General features: G+C 44.4%; 1 protein-coding gene across 1 annotated transcript in view; it reads right to left on the bottom strand.

Annotated features, from left to right (window-relative positions):
• Positions 1–728: 728 nt before the first annotated feature.
• efnb3b (ephrin-B3b) overlaps positions 729–25,542 on the bottom strand; it is a 95,725-nt gene continuing 70,911 nt past the window's right edge. The window contains exons 3-5 of the mRNA XM_082526514.1: positions 11,851–11,943; positions 8,765–8,827; positions 729–4,530 (exon numbers count right to left, since the gene is read on the bottom strand). Coding sequence (XP_082382640.1) covers positions 4,103–4,530; positions 8,765–8,827; positions 11,851–11,943 — 584 coding nt within the window. The 3' untranslated portion in view covers positions 729–4,102. The remainder of the gene's footprint in view (positions 4,531–8,764; positions 8,828–11,850; positions 11,944–25,542) is intronic.

The raw sequence follows: 25,542 nt of genomic DNA, 5'->3' as shown, positions 1-25,542 counted from the left end.
AGACCTTCTATTACAGGCAGGGTTAGCAGGCCTCAGGAACTCTCTCTCTCACACACACACACACACACACACACACACACACACACACACACACACACACACACACACACACACACACACACACACAGGCAGAACAAAAGCTCTCAGCCAGACCCCCACACAATAATGAATCACACAACGGGACAAAAAGAGTGGTGCTTAAACATTTTTGTTTGTTTTTTTTATTCAATCTTTTTTTTTTCCAAACCAGGAATGTACTAGTTTTTTCCTCTCTTTAGAGGTGTGTTGGAGGGGGGGGGGGGGGGGGGGGGGTGGAGGCGAGGGGAATGTGGAAGAACAGGGAGCGGGGCTCAGGGGTCGCTGTGATGAGTAAGACAAGGAGGGCAAAGGAGGAGAGAAGAAGAGGAGGAGGAAAGGACACGCACACACAAAAAAAAACCCCTTCTCACATGGAGGTGTCCCAAATACAAAGTCTCAACACGTCACATATGAGCCACCTTTGCTCCGTGGCCTCCGCTCGCTGGCTATTGGCACAAAGAAACACACATACTCACACACATTTACACACACACACACACACACGTACACTTTCACCAGCGGAGAGGTGAGGGAGCTAAGCAGTGGCTGCTTATTTTTTTTAATTATTATTATTATTTTCCCCCCGGTTCCATAGAAACAGCGTTTTCTTCTTTCTCTTTTCAAAACAACCAATGGCGACTGTGTCCATGTTGTTTTTTATCTCCTGTTTTTTTTTTTTTTTAGAAAAGCCAACACGTCAAGTCGACCAGTCAAACACAAACGGTGAGAGCCAGAGACACAACTTTGAAATAACATCGACATGAAACCCAAACAATAATAATAAAAAAAAAGGAGAAGAAGGAAAAAGTCCAAAAGATACTTGACATTCTGCTGAGAGGGAGCGGGACAGGGAGCGCAGCGGGCTGAAAACAGGCCAGCGGCTTCCTCGTCGGAGTCGACGGCGTGAAAGTCCGCAAAGTTTACTTCCCCCCCCCACCCCGCCCCGCCCTCGTGGACACAAAAAAAATAAAACAATGAGTCGCAGAAGCTGCTGAAGGGAGAGTAACAGACACTTCATTTGGCTTGGAGGATACTTTTAGGTATTCTGAGCATGTTTCAACTTTAAACAGACATTGACTTAACAGCGTACATAAAGAAAAACACAGCACATGTTGGCAGTTGTACAAAAAGAAGAACTTGAGTCATTTCATCTTTGTCATCAATTTTCATACAGTCAAATACAAACTCCTCCACTGGGTTAAAAAAAAAAACAAAACGAAAAAACGAAACATATCCGAACATCATCGTGTGCCCAACAAAGTCAGTTTAAGACGAGTGTGACACTTAAGCTTGAAACGTATCTCATTGTATGACGTCAGGTACAAAAACACGGCTGAGAAATGTCAGAAGGTCCAGATTAAACACTGGCTTCACACAGAAAAACATGGCTACAGCATTGGAGGCTTTGCGTGTATGTGTGTGTATGTGTGTTTGAAAAAAGCTCTCCACTGCCATCCAGTTTACACATAAGCCATAAGCATGTTTGAGCAACACAAAATAGCTTTATTAGTATGCACATGTGAACACATTGCACCTCTGAACACAGCGATGTTATTGCCCTCTGAGGTCGAGGTGCTCGGCACTAGTGTGTTTGTGCGCGAGAGAGAGAGAGAGAGACAGTGTGAGTGTGTATGTGTGTGTTTGTGAAAGCGTGGGAGCATCTAAAAGCAGAGGAGGAGAAAACACACACAGTCGCTCTGTTCATCCCTCCCGTGTCCGTTGGGTCAGTCTTAATCACAGAAACACAGAGTCATATGAAAGTAATCAGCATTTTTGTTGAGCGTGTGTGCGTGTGTGTGTGTGTGTGTGTGTAAGTGTGTGTGTTGGGAGTGCAAGCGGGTGTGAGAGACAATGTATGCCATTCAATGCAATCAAGAGGCATTTGTGACAGTCATTAAAAGGTGTGAAATTTGCGTTAGGTTGTGTTGGGAGGGCGTCAGAGTGTGTCAGAGAGAAGCGGGATTTTCTTTTGCGTGTGTGTGTGTGTGTGTGTGCGCGTGAGTGATACACAGAGATGCATTTCAACACAAATTTTGGCAGAAAAAAGGAACAAATCCAAAATGCGAGTCACAGTAGGCGTGTGTGTTTGTGTGTGTGGGGGTGTGTGTGTGATGAGATCTCTCTTTGTCGTGGTTAAGAGTTCAACTCCTCCAAAAAAATCCATTTTTGGCTGTAGGTCCGTCACCTCCATACGGGAGACTCTCCATTTAAAGAAGAGGTTTCTTTGCTTCACCGGCCACTCTTCCATCCCTCCTTTCCTCGGGATCCTTCATCTCGCGCTCCTGCCTCTCCCGTCCTCTTCTCCCCTCAGCCTCTTTTTCTTAAGTGTGCAATTCCTTCAGTCTTTCCCTCCCTCCCTCCCCACTAGCTTCCTTTTTTTTTTTAAGCTTCTGCATTCAGACGCCGCTTTTCTCCTCCACCCCAGGCAGCTCTCCTCTCTCTCTCTCTCTCTACCCCTGTTCTTCCTTTATTCTTCTTCCCCACCATCCCCACCCCTAACTTCTTTTCGCTTCCGAAAAAAATAAAAAACATTTGAAAGGAAAAGAAAAAACTTTCATAGATGTTTCTACCTCAACACTTCCACAAACGAGGTCTAAACTTCAAAACTACGGCATAGTACAAGGAGCTATAAAAATATACACAGAGTTCAGAGACCCTAGAGGGAAGGGAGGAGAGGTGGAGGAAGGAGGGAGGGAGTGAATGAGAGAGGGAAGAGGAAACGACCTCTGTTCACCGGAAAAATTAAACAAAAAACAAAAAAGGGATTAAATTAATAAACAAAGGGGAGGTGGGGGTGGGTGGAGGGTAAACAAGGTCATTCTAAGTTGTGAAAAAGAAAAATAGATAAAAACAAAAAAAGATGTCTAGCAACAGAAGTGTAGTTTAAACAGGAGTGGGTAAAACAAAACAATAGAAAACGGAAAAAAAACATCTAGAAATTATTTACTGGATATTCATATATATAATCTATAAGTGTCAATAGCGATAAAAAATCTCACTTTTTTGATATTCGCTCACTATTTTGTGTTTTGGTATTTAAGACAAGTCTAAAGAACGCACGCATTCGCACAGTCACCCTCGCACAAAGCGTGCGCACGCACACACACGCACACAGACTAAACCCCACGCGCGCATATGCAAACTTGCCGTACTTGAAGCACACTAACTGCACGCACACGTCTAATGTGGAGCAGCAGCACCGCCATGATTATTGACCGAGTTCGTAGCTCGCTCTCACAGTCACACGCATTATTAAAATATACAAGATTCTGAGAGTCACCGATTGGTCAGACCTTGCGTAGAGGCCCTGGCTCGGTCATGTGACCGCCGCTCGGACGGTGCTGATCGGGCGAGTCCGAGGCCCCCCTCTTCCCCCCGCGTTTTCTCAGGAGAAACAAACACATACAAACTAGCATCCTATTATTGAGTTAGTGGTAGGGGCCGGACTCTGATTGGCTGATGGAGTTCTGCGGTGCTAAGTGGGGGTCAGGGGAGTAGTTTTTCTTGCTGTTCTTGTCCTTTTTCCTTCTTCAAAACATCACATTTCCCAACGGCAGGTCCCTACCCCGTTAAAAAAAAAAAACAGTGTGTGCTGCACATGCACACTGGCGTTTAGGGGAGGACTCTTCAATTCAGCATGTGTAGGGGGGCTCATTTAGCTCTGAGTTAACAAGAAGGGGGGGCAGTCAGAGCCTATTGCCTATTCGCGAGGGCCTTGTTAACAAAGGCTATGCACGGTTACGACATTGCCCTTTACACACACTTGGTTGTGTGAGAATGGGGTGGGGAGGCTTACTCGGCTAGAAACACAACTGTGGCCAAGGGTGCAGGCTCACAGGGTAGTGAGTTGGGGGTGTGGGGGGGTCGGAGGGGCAATACTGGCAGTATTGAGGGGATCAGGGTTGGAGCTGTGATGGATAGCTTTGCTGTGGCTTCATTTGGAGCAGGGATGTGGGGAGGAGGGATTGGTCGGTAACGGGTGGAGGGAGGCGGGTGCGTCCAGTTGGCCGGAGCAAAGGCCACCTCATACTTTGTAGTAGATGTTGGCTGGGCTCTGAGGCGGCATCTCCTGGACAATGTAGACAGGGTGTCCGTAGTCCCCGCTCACCTTCTCGTAGTGCGGGCAGTAGGCCGAGTCTGACGTCCGCAGAGGGATGATGATGTCGCTGGGCTCGGAGCCGTTGTTGTTGGAGCTGGTGATGCCCCCGCCGCCTCCCCGTTTGGGGCTGGTGAGGGAGGACAGCGACAGCGGAGGGTGGTGGGTGTCCGAGTGCTTGGCGTGCCGCCTCCTGTAGCACACGACGCAGATCACGGCGGTGACCAGCAGGAGAAAGGCAGAGCCTCCCGCGGCGCCGGCGATGAGAGCGATGTTGGAGGGTTGGAGAGGCCCGTTCTCACCTCTGCCTTCTTCCCCGAAGGGTCCTCGAGGCTGGCTGGAGTTCCCCGTGCCGCCTGAAACGAATCACAGAACAATCTTTACTTCCGGTAGCACAAGCTGCTCCCGGCGCCGCACAATTCATCACGACCAATGCACCGGAGCAATAACACGGCTTGCTCTCACAACTTGCGTTTTCACGAGCTTTTAAATAAACATACCATTCCTTATGGCTCTGTACCACAATAGCATGAGTAATGACGATGGTTCAGCCCAAACTAGCAGGCATAAACCAGTGGAATGCAGCAACTCTCACAGAAGCTTATATGTGGTCTCTTCATTGATGTGATGGATTGGACAGCAGTCCCTATAAAGCAGCGAGGAATGTCCGCAGTGAGTGCGAGTGTACTGCGCAGTATATACTCTTGCGGACAGCCTGGCTGAGCCGCAGTGTGTATCAAGGTAATACACTCTATTTCCCTAACCTTAACAACTGTATTTACTTAGCATTACAGCCAGCCACATGAAGAGATCCTCCCCCCTCCGCTGCCACCACCAGACCACACACTCGGCCTGCCCGCTGGCCTCCCTGCCCGCCCGTCTGTCTTTTTTATCTGTCTGTCTGTTTATCAAACTGTCTGTCACACTCGGGTCCCGTTGCTCCCTCTGTCTGCCCCGCGTCTCGCCTGAAACCTAAGATCTTCACAGCCTCAGAGCTCGCTGTCTTGCCCGCGGGAGGTCGGGTCAGAACTCAGCAGGTGAATGATGGTGTGGAGGTGTGCGAGTGTGCGTGTGCATTTATAAAAACAGGGCTGATACGGACTGCTTTGGCACTGGGCATGTGTATGAGAGGTGCGAACTGGTTAAGGCAGGTAATGTGAGTCTTTGCTATATAGGGCCTCTGGATTGGTCTATCATTATTCTTGGCACACATCCCTCTCTGTTCTCCCCGTCTGTCTCTCTCCGGCGTCTCCTCTGTTTCCTCGCCCTCCCCTCGCTCCGTGGTTCTTTCTATCTTCGGGTTATTGTAGCCGTAATAACCCACCTTGCTCTGAGCTCAGCACCTTGCAGCACAAACACACACAAAGACGCACACACAAGCGATACTGACGTACACATCCAAGCAAACACACCTCATCCCCTTTCCTCCCCCCTGCTGCGAGCCCCCCTGCCGCGCTGGACTGACTGGGAGCAGAGCACTAATGCCAGAAGTCGATTACACTCCCCGCTCCTCCTTCCTCCCACCATTAACCCAACATCCCTCATTCTCCGTCTCCATTATGACTGCCGCCGCTCAACTGCTCTCCTTATTATATCCTCTTCCTTCACCTCTCCTTCTGCACCTCTCACTCCCCTTTTTTTTGCACGTCTCCTTCCTTTCTTCTGTGTTAATTCTTTTTTTCTAAAACACACAAGTTCAGACTCCAAGGCCTTATTTTCCGTTTTTGTTTCCATCTATTTCATATCATTAGCGGATTCCACCTCGGAGAGAAACACGCAACAGGTCAGAAATGAAAGAACGGGTCAAGGTGTCGTATCATCCTTGCTTCTGAGCCAGCTGTCACATTTCAGAGAGGAGTAATTGGTCTCATATTCGGTTTTTTAACATATTTTTGGAGCTGTTTTCGAACACTCGCCACATTTAGTTATGTTTCCACCGGGCTGCCGCACAAATGCAAATTTCAGGCATTTTGTCAAAATAAAGTGTGAATGAGCGCGTGCTTCCATCAGAAACCTTTTATATGAATACATTCAAGAGGATGTGACAAAATTACATAATTCCTAGAGCAGCAGTAACTCATGCATTATGGCATCTCATTGCTGCTCCCCACATAAAATGCTCTTCTTTTTTTTAAAAAACAGAATTAATTTGTCTCTTTCGATCCATTTGTACTTGGAGGATGTGCACCAGAGCCCTTCGTATAGAATCACATCAGGAAATTTGAGGTGCCACAAAAAAAGAGAAAAGCAGGTGAAAGGAAAAGCGAAAGCTTGCGGCTTGGCAACGGGAGCGGAAATTCAAATCATGTCCTTGTCGTAATCAGTGGCTTAGATGGGTGCACATTAGGACTGTAATGCAAAGCTATAATCTGAATCTTTACTCGTATTTTGTTTATTTCGTGCAAATAACTGGAATGGGTGAGTCTTAGCTTCTCTCTGCTTTGCAAAACAAATTTGATAAAATAGAAAAAGTTGGGATGCTGCGTTAAATGTAAATAGAAACAGAATATATTGTTTTGCAAGTCAGTCAAACAATATGATATTATATGAAAGATCAGATCACAGTTTCTCCACACCTTAATCCACCTTAAGTGGGCTCAGGCTGAGAGAGGGTGTATTTTTCCCTTTGTACAGTACTTGAACTTTCATTCGTGGGTGCAGCGATGCCTCGTCTGTCACCTGTTTTTAACGCTAAATGCCTAACAAGCATGATCGTTCCACATTGTTCTTTGCACCGAGAAACTTCTCTGGATGTTTTCATATTGTAAACAACACATGATTAAATCTCTTTAGAAATAGTCTTACCCCTCTTCTATCCTGTCTTCCTCACCCTCACCTCCAACCAGTGGTGGCAGATGGCTACCTCTCCTTGAATCTGGCTCTACAGGTTTCTTCCTGTTAAAAGGGAGTTTTTCCTCCCCGCTGTCGCCAATTGCTTACACGCAAGGGGTCGTCTGATTGTTGGGTTTTACGCATTATTGTAGCATCAGCGCTCAGTGGACTGCTGTTGTGATTTGATGCTATATAAATATAACTGAACTAGATCGTTGTTTTCACACCAACCATGATACTAACCTTATTTTTCAAGGTAGATGCTCCATGAGGTGTTTACTGTTACACAACTGTTCCTGTTTTTTTATGCCTCATTTTTTTCCAAACATGTTGCTGGCTGTTGTCCTCTTACTACTTTCACATACAAAATATTATATATATATTTTTTTACTTTTGAACATTTCAGCACTTTGCATCAACAAGAATCATGATTCATTTGGTTCCTCTTCAAACTACCTAGAAAATAATGATTTTAAGTCTCCTGTTTTCTGACTTGGAATCCATTTATAGACGTTTATCCCCAGCGGACATCTGTAATGAGTGATGGTTTTGATTCGAGTGAGTTGAGTTTGTGGATGACAGAAAAAAAACCAAACAATCCTTTCGTATCTATTCAGAGAGCATTTCTTGTTCATATCCCAATAATGTATTTCTATTTGTTTACATCCCAAGAGAGCCACGCAAACACAATGAGAAACTGTGAATAAGCAACAGTATTCCAATTATTAGCTGAGATGATTTCGAGCGTATTCACACGAGGATTAGAAATTCTGGCATAACTGCTGTGTCGAATGTCATAACAATCATTTTTAGATATGCGGTTAAGTGCGTGTTAATATGTCCTTGCCTGAAAGTCAAAAATGTGTAAAATCCCTCTTAGGTGTGCGATTAAATCATCCTCGCCGTCGTGCTTCGCCGCTCTCATTCTAGCACAAACAATGCATACTATTGTTGCTGATTCACACATACACTTCTCACCTATATGAGGTATGGACAAGTGATTGGGAAATGTGTGAATGGTCCAATTCCCACATCTGGTATAGTACGCAAATTCGCCCAAAAAAGAAAAAAAAGAGAGAGAAGGAGAAATGAACACAGCTCAGAGTGAATCGTGTTCTTTCCCCTTCACTGAATAACTTTGAGGTGAAGCATGAATGTTGCCTCTCTCCATTTTCATCTCCTTGTTCTCTTCCCCTCTCCTCTTTGCTTTTCAATTATTCTTTTCTTTCTCCTCCTTATGTGCCTCCCATTTCTACCCACTCCGTTCTATCACTCCCCTGCCTCCTCTTCTCTCTTCACTCAGTCTCTCATTCTTTCTAGACAGAACTACGGTGCACACTACCCCCCTCGCCCCCAAACTAATGACAATAATAACTCTGAAATGTCGTCGCTGCTCTCTCTCCCTCTGTCTCTCTTCCTCCTCTTGCCTCTTTCTTCCTCCCTCACTTTTTCTTGTCCTTCTCCCAAGGTAGCTATTAGCCATCCATTCCCCGCCCGCAGCACTTAGCTCGAAGGGCCGGGTGCAGAGACGAGGAGGAGAGGGACAGAGAGTAGGGGGGAGAAGGAGAGAGTGAGAGAGAAATATGGAATTAAACAGAGAGATCCGCAGATGTCACCGCTGCACATTCTCCATCTGTCGCCTCCACCCTCCCCTCTCCCTGCTGCTTTTCTTTTTTATCTAGCAGTCTTTGCTTATTCCCTCCATCCATTTTGTGGATGGATCTGCTGTGGATTATCTCTATTTGATTTCCTGCTTACCTGGGTTTTTGCTGGTGGTGCGTCCCGCTGCCGGCTCCTTCTTTGGAGGCAGTCCATATGGGCCTTGGGAGGAAAAATAAGCGAGGAATTACAGAAATACCGAGACAGCCTCCATCTTCTGCAACAGCCAAAGCTCTCTGATTCGAAACCAATAAGCGACATTAGCAAAGAGAGAGACAGCCAGCCAGAGAAATAAGAGACAGAAGAGGTTTAATAAAGGACCCCCTTCCCTTCCCATTATAGGGGAGCACATATTGACTGGGCTTCGACGTGCTGCGTATGAGCACTTTTCCATTTGTTTGAATGGGAAACTAAAGAGAGGTCGTTTGTTGTTTTGGCCTGAGCGAATTTACACAAGGCCATAACGGCTTGTAATCTGTAGTCGCTAAATCAGGCCATCTGTCTCGCAAGCCCTCAGTAATGGTGATGGCATTAAAGTGAGTTTATGTGACACATGCAAACACGGGCACAAGCGTGCACACACATGCTACATGCTAATGCAGCCGTTGTGGGTATAAGTGCTACTCCTCGAAGCTGAAAGAGATGGTTCAGAAAATACTAATTTTGTTAGCTTCTGAGCCATCTGTCCAACAGTGGGCTGCAAGAACAGAGTTGCGCTGGGCTGTTGAGTTCAACATTTCGTGCAACATAAAATGACCGCAAACTTACAGTTAATCAAGCGCGGCATTAAATCAGGCACCCCACAAAGTCGAGCTCAGCTGCAATCCCAGCAGGTCAGCTGATCTAAGTGCCGGCCCCCATCAGCTGATAGCTCTGCTGATACACTTCTACACGCCTAGCTGGCTGTCATATGTAGGGCTTGCTATTGAAGCTTCTTTAGCTTACTCACAATTACATCTGCAAGCTGCTTTGCAACCCACCCCCACCCCAGTTCCTGTTTTTGTGCTGTGTCTGATTTAATCATTGTCGTATCTATTGTCTCTCAGCTGGGGGTCTACTTTCCAGTACACACAAAGTATACACATTTGATTGACGAGCGAAAGGCTGATAATTCAATTCAGTTCCACCCAGGGACACAAATTCCCGTTGGGGTTGTGTCAAGAAGGGCATCTGGTGTAAAACTCATATGAAGATGTGTTGCACTATCTGCTAAGAACTCGTGATGAATTCTGATGCACAGTTTCAATATTAACATTAATGTGCTCTGGGATGACACTGCAACCGTCCAATAATGCTGTAGTGATGTCATAGCTTTGGGACTGGGAAGTACAATAATGAGAGCTATCCACTTTACTGTAGATGGAAATAACAACCTGCTTTTGACTATAGTAGTCCTGCCTGTACAGTGGTCAAGCACAGCCATCAACCCATATGTGCTGACATTTAGAGAAGGGTAAGGATATTGGCTGGCGGCTCCCTCTTGACAATAAACCAAACAGAGGTTCGGGGTGGTGGATCAATAGGAGCTGCTGTTTGGTCAGCAGGGGCTCGTAGAAGGAGGTTCGGGCTGTGTGCGTGTGAGAAAGTGTGCATGTGACAGATTCAGAGAGCAAGCAAGATATATAAAGAATAAAATACGAGGTGACAGCTCAATGTATATGTGTGGGTTTTTGCAAGTGTGGGTCCCTCGAAGCGGAGCAGAGCGCCATATCTCATCAGAGATCACCACGAGGCGGCACGCCGCTTATTTAGACGACAAACAACACAGACGTGACCTTTCAGCCACACAGCAGATAAGATGAGGAAAACAGAGGAAAAGAGTGAAAATAAGGAGAGATGGCCGGCATGCAAAGCGGAATGGGGAATTTGAAAGGAAAGGAGGCAAGGAGTGTTGCAGGGAGTAGTTTGAGTGAGGAAAGGAGAGATATTTAAAAAGAAAATGAAGAAGAACAAAGAAAAAGGTGTGTGTGCATCTTCTTCACAGAGCTGTGGTTTGTATGTGTGTCAAAAGGAAGGTAGTTTTTCCATCGCCTGTGTGGTGAAAAAGCCAGGGGAAATAAAGTGTGTATGTGTGTGTGTGTGTGTGTGGTGGTATTTCTATTGAGCCAAGCTGACTATGCTGATGTTACGGGCTGATAGAGACACAACAGCGCCACTTGGCTCTTTGCTGAAGAGCACCTACAATACACAAGTCCTGATAACACAGCATAGATCAAGGAAATAGAAATGGCTGGTCGTGTTTGTACGTGTGTACGTGAGGGGGGTCGTGTGAAGGACAGGTGCCGATTATGTGTAGAAGTGTGCAGGCCAGTGAAAATGCTTAAATTAGCCTTTTTTCCCCTTTGCTGCTTAAAAAAAAAAACACCTCCGTGCGAGGGTCATTAGCTGTGAATATTTTCCAAACAAATTAGAAGTGTGTGCAGCTACGAGTCATTAAAAATCACTGACTGTGTGCTTTAACAGAGAATGGAGTCGTTTTGTTATCATGCTGTAGCTGGCGGGACTGCTGTGCATGTGTGTGTCTGTGTGTGTGTGTGTTCGTTTCCCGGCCGTGGACATCTCAGGTGCATGCGTGTCCGTGTCCACTTAATGTGCACGTGTGAGCTGATGATTATGCAGACCGGTGTGTGCGCACGCGTGTGCGTCTAAGTTTCAGTGTGTGTTTAAGTGTGTGTGTCCAGCATGAGTCAGTAGCAGTTAAAAGGCAGAGTGAGAAGGGAGTCAACAGGGCTCATTAGAGCTGACTGATCCCACACTTCTTCGCTGTTCTTACCACTTAACGAGACCTAATATGCTCAGCAAGAACACACGCATTAAGAAAGGTACGTGTGTGTGCATGTGGTGTGTGTGTGGTGTGCAGACTATATGGTACGTGTGTGTGTAAGGAAGAGGAAGATTAGAGAGACAGTTTAAAAGTGGAAGAGGCTGCATGCAAGATAAGGCGCACTAATGTGTGCTGCTCTGTACTGCACAGATGTGAGATGATGGGAGATGTGGAGCTAATGCTTGTTAATATCACAGTGTGTTAAGTGATTTGTGTGTGTGTGTGTGTGTGTGTGTGTGTGTGTGTGTGTGTGTGTGTGTGTGTGTGTACGAGTCCATCACACATGCAGTGCACATGAGATAGCTCACATGTAGAGCGGATGTGTGTGAGAGAAAGCAGAAAGAGAGTTGCGAGGACTTACTCTGCCCCACTTTTAGGACCACCTTCATGCCTTGCGTGGCACACACTCCACCCTTCATGCTGTCCAGGCCTTGACGCGTCCCATCTGACGTAGCTGGAAGGATGGAAACACAGAAATGTGCAATTAAAAAAAGGAACAGCGTGCTATACGGACCCACTGAATATACAGCCACACAAACTCACACTCTCTCACACAATCTATAGCCAAGACTAGCTTCTATGGACAGCCCTTCCAGAGAGTCAGCGAGTGACATTTGCAGAGGCAGCGATTTAAAACTCCACCAGAAGCTCTGAAATGTCAAACTATGAGGCGGCAGCACTTTAATAAGTCCTCATTTAGCAGTCTGCTGGAATTCATTAACACCCCCGCTGCGGCGCATGGACTCAACCGACTGCAGTCAACTGCAATTGCTGCTTGGGCTGGAGAAATAGCGTTGGAGGGGGTGGGGAGGGGATGCAATTTGGAGAAGCGAAGACTGACGGATTGGGGGGGGGGGGGGGGGGGGGGGAGTGATGGTAATCCAATCAAGAGCGTATATGAAATCAAATGGGAGCCCCTGAGACACAAATCAGTGTGATTTGACTCAGAAACTGGACGTGATTGGTTAGAAAAGAAACTGTGGAATGTGTTAAAGCGCCACTTGGTAATACCCCATCAATACACCAACACTATCACCGCTTATGTTTTAATTAATAGAATTAAGGGGATTTTTTTCCATTTAAAATGAGGGAGGGGATGTGTTAATACAGGCAATGGGGGAATTTATTATGTGTTATCAGGATGTAAAAGCTTTTCTCACGCTGGAAAAAAATGCAACAGTTCAATCAGCACAATACAGCGATACAGAGTCAGATTTTAATCAGCGATGTAACGTCATGTAAATCACATTTTTTATCTAGTGAAGCTACAAAGGAAGTTAAAGAAGGTCAAACAGTGCTGAGAAAATATGCACACAAGAACTGTGTGTGTGTGCGTGCATGCATACGTATAAAATCCTGCTCAAAGAGCTCTTTTTACTTCACTGTTCTGTTCCAACTTGTCTGTCTGTGACCCGGAAATTGATCTCACCGGTGTCTCGCTCTCAAAGGATTTTGTAGTTCCTAAAAATGTAAGTTTTGGGTAAAAAAAACGGCTCAGTAGAGGAGCTATGGGCAAGGATGCGCAGGAACAAAGGCCCTTTGTGGGACCTGTGATGTATATACAATATGTGACAAACAGCTGAATTGCTAACACGATGAGAACAGGGCTCTACAAAGTGTTCCTTTGTATTCATAAGCTGTGGTTGTTGCAATTACACTTAGATAAAATGTGACATCTGCACATTTTTCTCATATTATTCCTCATTTATGTGCCTTATGCTGGTCAAAGATCGCTTTAGCATTGCAAACGCAGATAATAATGAGGTCAGTATACGCGAACGTGATCCTTATGAGCCAAAAGTTCTGCTTTCAGGCTGCTCTAAATGCTGCCCACAGCTGTCTGTTTATTAGGGGCAACAAATCAGAAGAAAGCTGGCTTTAAGGCACTAAAAAGGCTTCTTTGACACAATGAATGAACTCAGGGTCTGTCCAAGGGTGAGTTTAAAGTAAATATAATAAATTCTTAATTGCGCATCACACCAAGGAACTGCAGTAGAGTTTAAGACTGAAAATGCAAAGCTGCAAACGAATAAGATAAGTTCCTTTTAACATAAAAATGTTTCAGTGGAGATGCTTATCTGAGAGAGAAAGGGAGAAAATATGATGCCACATTAGACTGAACTGGCATCACTTTAAAGTGACAGTTCCTAATCAAGCAGGAACTGTCTTGACTCCTGTCTTGTCCTTACCTCCTCCTCCTTTACTAGCATCACAAGTGGGAGGAGCTAAGATGGCAAAAGAGGAGAGGAGGCAGGAAAGGAATCGAGAATGTAAACAAAGAGAAAGGAGCAAGTGAACGACGACTAGCCTCCAGGTCACCGAAGGTGGAAAAGGATTAAGGGACGCGGAGCAGGCTGAGGATAGATGGGAATCAGCATGAAGATGAAGACACAGTGAGAAAAGAGAGAACGGAAAGAGAGAAGCAGTGAGGGGTGCAAAGAAGAGAGAGATGCTCCTAGTGAGAATCACACCTTTGCAGCCGGTGTACCATTAGCTGTGCAGCTGGTCTCAATCATTAGCACACAGATGATCCTACAGATCCTACTCACAGCAACAAATCAAAAGCTATTAAAAGACACCGAGTTCAATGTCTGCCTTTCAACTTTTAGCTGATGGAGGAACAGATGTGGTGGCTACTAAAAAATACAGTAGGCATATTCTTTCTCCTTCCCCCACACATACACCACACCGTCTACACTCATTTTCCCTGGCTAACCTTCAATGTCATCATTCTTCCTTTATAAAAAAAAATTATATATATATATATATATATATATATATATATATATATATATATATATATATATATATATATATATATATATACATATATATATACATATTTCCTCCCGCCACTTCCCCTTCAGGCTATAGATTAGCCAGTCTGAAGCGAAGCAGAGAGGGATGAATGGTGGATGGCTCAGGAGAGAGAGTGAGTGAGAGAGAGAGGAAAGTGTGAAAAAGAGGCAGCTTTACTTCTAACACCTCCCTCTGTCTTTCCCTCCATCGCTGCAGGATGCAGAGTGTGAAAGCAGGAGGAGGAAAGAAAGCAGGCGGAGGTCAAGGCGAACAGCAGTATGGTAGGGAAGCCAGGAGACAGGGATGGATGAAGGGATGGATAAATAAGGTTTATATAAAAGGCTGTGAAAAAACTTGTGCATTCCTCGAGTGTTTTCACTATTTGCTGTCCTTCGAGATCATCTTAAATCGTAGTATTCTTTTTTTTTTTTCTCCACCTGAGACCTGTGAAATTTTTTTTCGTTTGCAATAATGGAAGAAGACACTTTCATTGATTTCAGTGAGGTTCAAATAAACCGAATGAGTGTGCCAAATTAGGTACAGCTCTTTGATCAGGGCTGTCTTTCTTTTTCTACATCCTTTGCTCAGACGTCATGTTCAGGTTGTGATTTAACGTGAGGTGTGTTCTGATGCAGAGCCACATATCACTATGTTGATTTTCTTACGATAATAATTCAAGTCTATCCACACCCACTATTGCAACTGACCAGCTGTTATTAAAGTGTTACTTCAGGGCGGCACTAAAATCAAGCTCAGCTGCCTTACCAGCAGATCAGCTGATCTGACATTATTTATGTATCCTTCACCCTGCTCACAGTTGCTGTGCATGTGCAAGCCACTTTGCAACCCACCTCCACCCCATCTCCTGCTTTATGATAAATCTCTTGTCACTGATGTCTGCCCATCTCTATACCAGGTCTTTTCTGTCTCAAACTTTCCACTTGGCAGGTCATGGAGGTGCGCTCTCCCAGGACGGAGCCATGCCTCCAAATATAAATTACTGCAAATGGAAAAAAGCAGTCTCCTCATGACTGCATTAATCTTAAGTGATTTTGTTGTGAAGTAATAGCTTTGGAACTGGGAGGAAGTCAGAAGAAAGAAAGATATAAGGTGGTGGGAGAATTTTTCCTTCAGGGCTTTCTGGCAGAAAAGCTTTCTAAGAAATGGTTAAGGTTGTGAAAGTCTATTTTAACACAAAGCATGATCTTTTTCTGAACCTAAACAAACAGCAGACTAAAAATAATACGTCAGTACTGAGTTTTTTGAAATTCCTAATGGGTATACTTTATATACTTTACATATATAATACCATGATTGATGATACCATTGATAGTTAAGTAGTCCTTAACTAATAGTTACGTACTACTGAAAATTATAGTATTACAACATACATCATAATGAATTACAAAATTCATATAAAGTCCTGATTAACAGATAATATGTTTATTTAATACACACAGTCATTTTTAAATCATTAATAACATATTCTTACCCCGGGGCATGCTGTAGCTGAAAATCTAATTATTATAATGAAAGATATAAAACATACTTGAAAACAAAAATGGGGGGAAAATATGTTGAGAACAAATTTTTTTATCTTATTTTCCACTGTTTCTTAGAAACGTTGCTCCCAACATACTGTAAAAACCATGCTCTAACAGAAATGTAAGTACATGACATAAGAAGGGATTACACAAGCTTCTCCTCATTCCAGTATAACCCATTACAGCGGTCACTGGGAGGCGTAAGTCGGGCTGTAGGACTAAAACTGGGCAGCAGTACTAACCGTAGGAATGGATAAGGGATTGAGAAAATACCCTTTTAACTGGCCTGAGAGAGAGGGGCCCGACAAATTTCTGAGCGTAATAACTACTGACACATGAAGGAGGAAAAGAAGGTGACGGGAGACGAGGGAGGTGAGGAAGATGAGGAGAGAAAAGAGGAGGAGGAGAGGCTCGTGCGGGGAGTTGAGGCAGGCAGGCTGATTGCCTGTGACAAGCTGTTGGTGATATGATGGGGACAAGAGACGCTGTGTGACGACAGAGATGACCCCGAGCGCGGTGGACAGAGGGAGGAGGCAAGATTTGAGGAAAGAGGGAAGAGGAAAGGGAAAAAGTTAAAAACAGAAAGTAAGGAAAGAGTTTAAATGACATGATAGATAGCGGAGAGGTAAAAGACTCTAATGTCTCCATTATGGAAAAGTGGAACAGTAATGGATACAAAGAAGAGGGAGAAACAAAGAGACAGAGACTGAGAGCCGGAGAGCCAAATTGAACCAGAAGAGCTTCCACAAATGTGATTTTGCAAATGCAGGCTATTTTTTTAAACCTCCTAATCAACAGGTCACAAATATCACAAAGGCAATTTTGTTTAAAACCGTGAACTGTATCATGGCAAATCCTTTTAAATCCATTAGACATGTTACAGGTGGCACCATTTTTGTGAATCTCCATTTCACAGGGACAAAGTGAGCAGAAGGATCACAGCCGCTTTGGCCTCGGTTCGAAAATAGTTCCCGCCGAATCTTGGTCGCTAAACACTAAAAATGCTCCAAATGCCTCGACGGCAGGAAAGTATCACCAAATCAAGGCAGAAATAATCATAGAACATCTGTGAAATCCAGATGAGAGACACAGATGAGAGCGGGAGAGATGGGGAGATGTTAGACTACAAATCTTTCCCACCTCACTTTGGGAGGATCTGGAGAAGAGAAAAAGAAAAAGAGAGACTGGGGAAGAGTGTACAGCACAATTTAGGATTAGATAAGAGGAGAAAGCAGGAGAAAGGGGAGTGAGAGGAGGGATGAGTAATTGAGACAATGATCAGCAGTGATGGGGGGGATGTGAAGCGCCGGAGGACGGAATGGAGGAAGGGCGTCGCTCCACCACCCTCGTTTGACAGGAAGACGAGCAGGACAGGCGGAAGGAGTGGAAAAACTTAATTAATGAAATAATACCGCAGTTAACCTCGATCAGACCGCACAGCACCGTAGCCCTGCACACAAGGAGGCAGGCGGCCACGCAGGAGGGTGGGAGGTGGGGAGGAGTGTGTATGTAGCCCATAGAGGAGATCACAGAGTAGATGAGAGTCTTTTTCCAGTGTCTCTGTTGTTATTACCAAGGTCAGTGTAGGGCCAAGCCATTTCTCTGCCTCCATTATCGCTCCTCAAGCTTGCCTGCTGTTATGGAAAAGTGGACAGTGACATTCCACTCAAAGCATATCTCAGATTGTTCATTCATTCAGGGGCTTAAACACCGGGTCTGCCTCACGCTCAGCCTCTGCGCCGGCCGGTACTTGCAGCGGTCGACGATGGAAAGCTACGTTATTTGAATTAATACAGACATTAGATGTCAGCGTTTGCCCTCCCCCGCTCCTTGTGCATTTTGCAGTCCTGGTTATATATTCCACACATGCTGAGTGGCAGCTCGCCTTCTGCAGCAAAACACTTGCTTCTGCACAAGCGATGTGAATTTGTGCGCATGCTGATGTTTATTTCCATCACGTTCATCTGTCTAGTTCGGGACTGTTGACATTTCAGCCTATTCAAAAGTCATGAGAAGTGCTGTTTTCTTGCCTGATTCCACATATTTCTGGTTGAAATTTGATTTTGCTCTAGGACATACTGACGGTTGGGAAATTAAAGGAGAAAAAAAACCCTGACCTCTACAGTTAAGGGATCCAGTGGCTCTGTTGCAGCGTGGGTGGCACGCCACTTGTCCACCTGTGGGAGAAGATGGACCAGCACCAAAACATCAAATAAGGGAACATCTTTTCCCTCAAGAAGAATTTCAGGGAAATGGAGGATCACTACCGAGGAGCACTGATAGTGCTCCAACACCTTAACACTTTAGGAGGATTTTATGTGTTCTACCTAAATGTGCAATATGCAGTGCCAGGAAATTGGCAGTTTAGGTGTCAAGCTAAAATGCATCTCTAAATCCAAATTGGGTAACTGACCAGACAAAGAGGGGCCACTTTAAGGCCACGAAAGTCCTAGAATTTAGTCTAATTTAAAGATCATTCTTAGATCATTTTATTAGAGTAGTTTAATTGTACAATCTTAATCTGCTTTCACAACAACGGCGGTCACCAAGTGCTTTATATTTCGAAGCAAGCACTTGCCGATGGTGGGGAGGAAGAAGTTCCTTTTAAACGGAAGACTCTTCTTGTAGAACCAATGAAAACGACCATGAACGAGACACAGGGTGAAACACTAAGTACAAGAGAGAACAGATGCAGTTTAATGACTCTGCAGCTCAAACACCCATGGGGAGTGAGAGGGGAGTGATGGAAAATCAAATAAATATTTTTGTTGGCAAGTCCTTTTCAGTCCCAAGTAGCGTCTGCTTTCTCTCTTACAGGAAAGATAAAGAAAAATGCAGAGCGTTCACTACTGCCTGGAAACTTGAAGCTGTGATCCACCTAGAATGACAGAGATGAGCAAAGCAGCATTTTCATCAGCTGCTCTTTTCTCTCAACCGAGTGACGGCGGTTTTATATCCGGTTGTTCAGTGATGACGCGACGAATCCTACTTCCGGGTCTAAAGTAGTCTGCGTTTAATATGGCTTTTGTGTTGTTAACATGTTTAATGTTATGTATTTTCTTATTTGATCTCAAAAAGCTCCTAAAACAGTCAGTGATCACTGTTGACCTCCCTGCTTTTATTACCGCTAATCATTTATTTAAGCTCAGTTTTTAAAACCTTAGGATGTAACTACAGCCCAGCCCATGCAGCAGTATATGAATAACTAACCTCGTATTGTGGATGGATTATCTCAGTTGTTTCTGGCTGAAGTTTGGTCCTTTTACAGCATCCTGCCATGCGATTACATTTGTTCCTGACCACCGAGAGACATCTACGTTAACTTTTATCCAGTGGAAGCTCAGCTTGTTTATATTATGCTAACATAGCTGTGTCGCTAGCGGTCACGTAGCACATCATTATATACCAGCTAGCCAAACTTCAGTAACCCTGCAAACGTCACTGCTGTTTAGTTTTCTGTCTTCATTTATGCTGGAAGTGATAACAGAGCTGTACGTTTTAATTTGTTTCCAAAACCCCGCAGTCAGGACATGCTATATGATATTTAGATAGAAGCTAGCGAGCTAACTTCCTGCTAACTTCTAACTCCGTTAAATGTCATAAATTCCGTTTTCATGGATGCCTGGATGTTAAACTGAATTGTTACACCTGGTAGAGCAGAACGCTGATCATTTTATTAAAGATGAAAGACTTTAGACAGTTTTTCAACTCTCAGTAATGCCATAGTGATCGTTTTATATATGGACCTGCAGCGGAGTTTAGGTCCAGACATGGCTATTGACGTCAGACTGAACAACCAGATAGCAAGAATTACTTTTACATAAATTTCCATCAAATAAAATAAAAAAAATAATCATGTAAAACATCTCTGGGTGAAACCATCTCTATCTACGCCGATCTACTTCTGTGGTTTCATTTGAGAATGTGAGAACGAGGACACAGAGGAAGACGGAGTCAGGGTTGGTTTGTCCCGTAAGCCTTCAGTTGAAAACCGCTCGCATCACTTGAAGTTATAAAGTTACTCTGGGTTTTTTTTCTTCTGACTGAATAGATCTAGGTGATGTCTTTTATGTGCTACTGTTTTGTATTAATAATATTATATATGTGGCAAAGATATTGCAACAGTCTAACCGAGCTAGTGCGCCACACTCTCAAATTCCACATGTGCTCTGAGCATGAAGTGGCTACATGCTTCCCACTGACAGCAGATTAAAGGGAACAAAACTGGGAATGTGGTGCCGGGCCAAAGAGCAGATTACACAACAAACGGAATAAATAAGCAAGAAAACAAGAGCCACGAGGAACAAAGCTCACTGGTTCCGCGTTGCCTCACACTCCACGGGCAAAGCAGCTTCTCTCCCCGTTAGCTTCTGGTGTGTTTGCAGCGTCATGTGTGTGTCACGTTGACAGTCATCACAAATGCAAATGCAACATGAAAGACACAAATCAAAGTGGGAGTTTCTCTGCCCCGGGCACACGGGCGCGCGCTGAGGCTGGAGTGGCACGAGTGTGTAAACGTATCCGTGCGCGTTTGTGTGCACAAAGTGTCGCCATCTGTGCAAATCAACTTAAAACCAATGTGTTGCTTCACAGCAGCTTTGGCTTTAAAATCCTCCTTTTAGTTCCACTTGTTTAGCTTTTGGACCGCGCTCTCTGCAAAGAGCCATGAAACTAAGTTTGTCACTCGGGTGGACTGGGAAGTGTGTGTGTGTGGGTGCAGAAAGGTCTCGGGGGTGGGATTTACTGATAGCTTCCCGTTTAAATTTGTACTTCTGCACCTCTAAATACTCTGTGAGCTTCATGTGTCTCAGCTAAATGATGGAGAACATGCCATGTTGTGGAGCTAAGGAGTCAAGTCATCGTCCCCCCCAAAAGAAAAAATATCTTGGATCTCGCCGTGAAAATTTCCTGTAACTAAAAACTCCTTCATAAATCTCCAATGGCACTTTTACAACCTGGCTATGACACATTAACAAAGCCATCGCAAACCATTACCCCGCTGCGGTGGCAAAAGCATTCATTTGCGTACTGAAACAGAACAGTCATTATTTTAGCTCCCCCTTAAAAAAACACGCAGGGCCCGTATTACTTTCACTCGCATTCCACCTCCAAACACAAAACACGCCATTACTTCCAATACGGCGCAAGGTTTTTCCAAACTTGTTTCCCTGCAAAAGGTGCAAGCTTTCTTGTTCTTATTGTTGCACACAAAGGCGCCGTTGTTGTGTTGCGGTGTAGCGCTTGATCCACAAATGGGATCAGCTACAAACACAAAGACATCTGCATGTTTGGCGCCTCAGTCGCACAGTGACATGATGGTATGTGAGTGGTGTGGAGACGGGATATGTATATGTCTGTGTCACATGAGGTATTTTGAGAAAAGGAAGAGATTTTTGCTGATAAAAACTTGGATTGCAAAAAAAATCTTGGCTCTGAAACTCTGTATTCTGTCATGAGCGATGTTCCCCTCTGATGCATGATGCTAGCTGAAGTGGAAAGTACTATTATGACTAAAAAGTAAGTCTTCTACTCCTATTAGAGAAGACCTTACATGACCCATGCCATATTGGATAAGATAAATCAAATTACTTTACCAGTGCATGAAAAATTTAAAGTGGACCTACATAATTTGCTCATTTTCAGCTCCATATTTTTTTTTTCCCTGAACGCCACTAGAGTAGCTCTGCATGATTCATAGCTCACAATAATCCTTACTTATCATACTGGGCCTGGCTGCAGGCCCCCGGGTCATCATCTGAGTTATGGCCACCCTCCTCTTAAGTCAAATTTCTTCTGATGTTCTGCTCTTGTAAACAACAGCAGGTGGGAGGGGCTTATGACCTCAAAAAAGGGACTCAAACCAAACTCAGTTTCACGCCCCTGGATGCCTCAGAACACAGGGATCCAGGGGCGTGTCCAGAAGGGTGGCATGGGGTGGCACTAGCCCCCCTCCTAAAATATGATCCCCCCCCTTTGTGTACTGTTAAAATCACAATCCCCAACAACTTTGGATGACAGCACAAGTGTGAGTAGGAGGAAGAATACATTTACAAGTACTTTTACTACTGTGTTGCTTTCTGATTTTGGTTCTCTATATTGTGAATCCAATTACTGCATTTTGTTACTCCACAGTATTTATTTAACAGAATTTGTTAATTATCATTTTACAGATTAATTGTTTTATTATAGCTCAAGCTACTGCGCAACATACAACTAATTAAATTCATCAACAGTTGCAACATTAAAGAGATACACAGATCAATAATTCAATCATTATAATCCACTAATATCAAGTATATGATTCTGAAGTGTAGTTACAAATGAGTACATTTACCTTAGGTACTATATATCTGAATGTACAATATGTAAACTATCAAGCTACTTACTATAACTTTTGCTTACTAAAAATAATATGTATAACTATATATAATATACAGTTACTAACTAAAAAGTCTTTCATGTTATTAAACAGTAAAAATACTTCTTTGCCCTTTGCAAAGCAACTATTACAAGATTTTGTTTAAATTCTTATGTAGCTCCACTTTTCACATAATAAGTCTGCAATGACACCCGACTCCCTTATTCTTAAGAATTCATGGGAACGCACATGCAGGTATCCGCTCATGCACACACATGCAATCCACCAAGGGAATATGATCTCAGTGTCTTCCCTTGCGTGCGGTTGATCTCTCCTCTGTGCTGTGTGACATTTTAATTCTCAGCGGTTATTCTCTTCCCATCCATCCCGTTCTATTACAATCACATACCCACCTTGGTATTCGCCCTCTCCCTCCTCTACCCCTCTCTCCCTCTGCGTCTGTGCCTTTCAATGTCCTGTGCGCTCAGAGGGTGGGCGGCTTAGAATCACATCGTATTAACCTCCAGCACCAAAACACACACACACACACATACACACAAGCAACAAACTGGGCCACGGCACAGCGGCGTCCATCCTCAAAAGTCTCCCTCCTACTGCCCGTCAGAGTTCCAAAAATGGAGGACTAAAAGTGAGGAGAGCACCTGATCGCTACATCTGACAAACACACGCATGCACGCGCGGCACTGACAGGGAAAGGCTGATTACTTGTGACAGACCCGCTGCCATTTTTATGTCTTACTTCTGAGGGACTCGGGGGGAAAGCAAAGTCGGAGGTCTGAAAATACCGCTGTTTGCTGTCACACTGTAGCTCACCTTTGACTAAATGCACATCAGAATTTGTTAGACAGTACGGCCTGAGCTATACTGATAATCCAGTTGGGTATTGTCACGCCGGATGTGTGTGTAACGCGCGTCATGTGTGCAAAGGTCAGACGTGTTTACCGACGTCAGCGTGCATCACAAAACAATCAATACACGGCCTCTCAAAGCCACTTAGAGAGATATATAAGGGTGTGAGGAGGGGCGCGGGCATAAATAAGGTCATCAGCGGGCATAAACGCAGAAGTTGATTTCCTCCAATTCTTTCTCACGTTAATTAAATGACGGGAAACAAATCGTGGCCGAGCAAACGTAATAAGTCTGTCTGCCCAGTTCAGAAAATAATCAGCGCCAAATAAATGTGACCGCCAGAGCATAGACGTGCATAATGGACCAAAGGAAAGACAGGCAGGGGACAAAGCCAGAGAGGGAGGGGATGGGGGCAGAAAGCTAAAGCAAAAAGAAAAGAGAGAGCAGGGCCATTAAAAAAGAGAGGCTGAAAGACTGGGTTGGATGAGCCTTGTGTAGCGTCAGTAAAGTGCTAGCCATGTAGGACAGTCACGACCAATGTTCCTTACAACTGGGTCAATGTTCCCGTCCCGGGGCAGCGAGGGCATCCTGTGTGGCTCTCTGTATGTGTGACTATCTATCTGCTAAACTTCCACCAAGCTGCTAGAAACTGCCATCCCTGCAATCCCAGTCAAGTGCACCTCTGAGTGGACCTCCATGCATATTGAATGAATACTTCAATGACTACTTATCAATACTTAATGAATACTTATCAGTGAATCCCTGAGTGACTTCTACAGCACTGATTTTTTTTAAAGCTCTTTAAAAGGCACGCAGAGACCCCTTTTTTTAAGATGCGGCTCAGTATGTAACGCGCTCCGCCGCTGCCGGGCCAGAAGAGAAGAGGCTGAGCTGGCAGAGCGGGCTGGCGGGTTCACGGTCACGTTTGAAAGTCTGAATGTGATATTTTCCAGTGCCGACTGAGGTGATGCTGGATTTGCTGCAGTCACACAGAAAAAAATAAATAAAAAAGAAGCAACACTCGGAGCTATCGTAGGGGAAATCTAGCCGGACACCGGTGTGGGTGTATATGTCTGCCTCTGCGTGTCCTTGTCTGCTGGTGTGTCTGGCGGCGTGTGTCCGTCTTTAAGGTTCTCGTGTGCGTGTGGGTAGCCGTTTTTCTATTATATCAGCCACAAGATTGGAGGCCTGGAGAAATGGGTCAGCGCCAGCCTTGTCGCTTCTTCTCACTGTCTCTTCTGCTCTTTGCTCGTGTTTTTTTTTTCCCAGCCTCTCTTATTCCCAAGTCGCTCCCAGAATAAAAACGAAACACCTCCGGTTGTCCACTCCTCCTTTGCGGCTGCTTGGATCTGGGTTAAGCAAGTGAAGTCCATCACTCACTTCTTCCTTCTCCTGGTGCTGTGCGATACTGCGAATTTTGGTATCAATCGGATACCAAGTAAATACAGCGCCAATACTGCCGATATCAATAAGTGATACTTTTACCTCATAAAGGCGGCGAGCAGCGTGTCGTGGCTGAAGAAGTTTTGAACACATTTTGATGACCTCTAATCACTGGGATTTTTACTTTCCACATAAATAGATAAACACAAGTTTCAGCTGTCTCTACTGCACTGTGTGTCCGCTTCTGTTGTTTAAATGTGCTGTAGGCTATAAATAAATAGACGCGACAGTCAACACAAAAATGTTCCGACACTTTTCATAGAGCATGTTTGAGGTATCGTTTTTCAAAAATAATTAATTTAACACAATTCAGTGGGCTACATACTGAATTTAGTCTATAGAAACAGGAGCCACATCCTTCGGATTTGTAGGCAATTACATCACAGCGACGCAACAAAGTTGTGAAGACTCCTCCAAATGTGGCAACAAATACATCCTCCTTTTCCCCAGATTTGAAGGATGGGTCGGGTGTATCCTCCATGGCCCAACCTATCCCAGAATTCCTAGTGCGGCTCAGCCAATTCCAGTTTCCAACAATGGCAGCAGCTATTTAGTTTCAATATTAGTCTTATTATTCTTTCTGGGTCACAAAATAAACTTCTAACATATTTTCAGGTGAGAATGTAGCTGTGTAAACTTCAAATATCTGCTCAATTTATTAAGACATCACATATTTGCAAAAGTGCGCCGATGTTTGTGGAGACGTCTGTTACCCATCAGCTTGATAGCTGACTGGAAGGTCGAAGCTCACTAGAGCCGGCGAGAACAGCAAACTCCGGGCACATCATTTTCAAACCCCCCACGGTTTTTGGCTACTCAGGTTAAACATGATACATAAGTCACTTAGATAACTTAAAATGTTACATTTTGGGTTTTCTTCAGTGTTTTATTTGTTCCTGAGTAAATCGGTTGGGCTGAGATTAAAGTCATAGTTTTCACACAGCTGAATAAACGTCAAACAGAAAACTGATTAAAAAGAAGTTTGAGATGGTGTCCTGTTGTATTTTAGCGAGCAAGGAGCAGACGGCTGAGTTTATTA

The sequence above is a fragment of the Aulonocara stuartgranti genome, assembly GCF_965226115.1.
Source record: "Aulonocara stuartgranti genome assembly, chromosome: 3".
Classification (NCBI taxonomy): domain Eukaryota; kingdom Metazoa; phylum Chordata; class Actinopteri; order Cichliformes; family Cichlidae; genus Aulonocara; species Aulonocara stuartgranti.
Note: the sequence above shows the minus strand (reverse complement) of the source record. Positions and strands in the feature narration are given on the sequence as shown.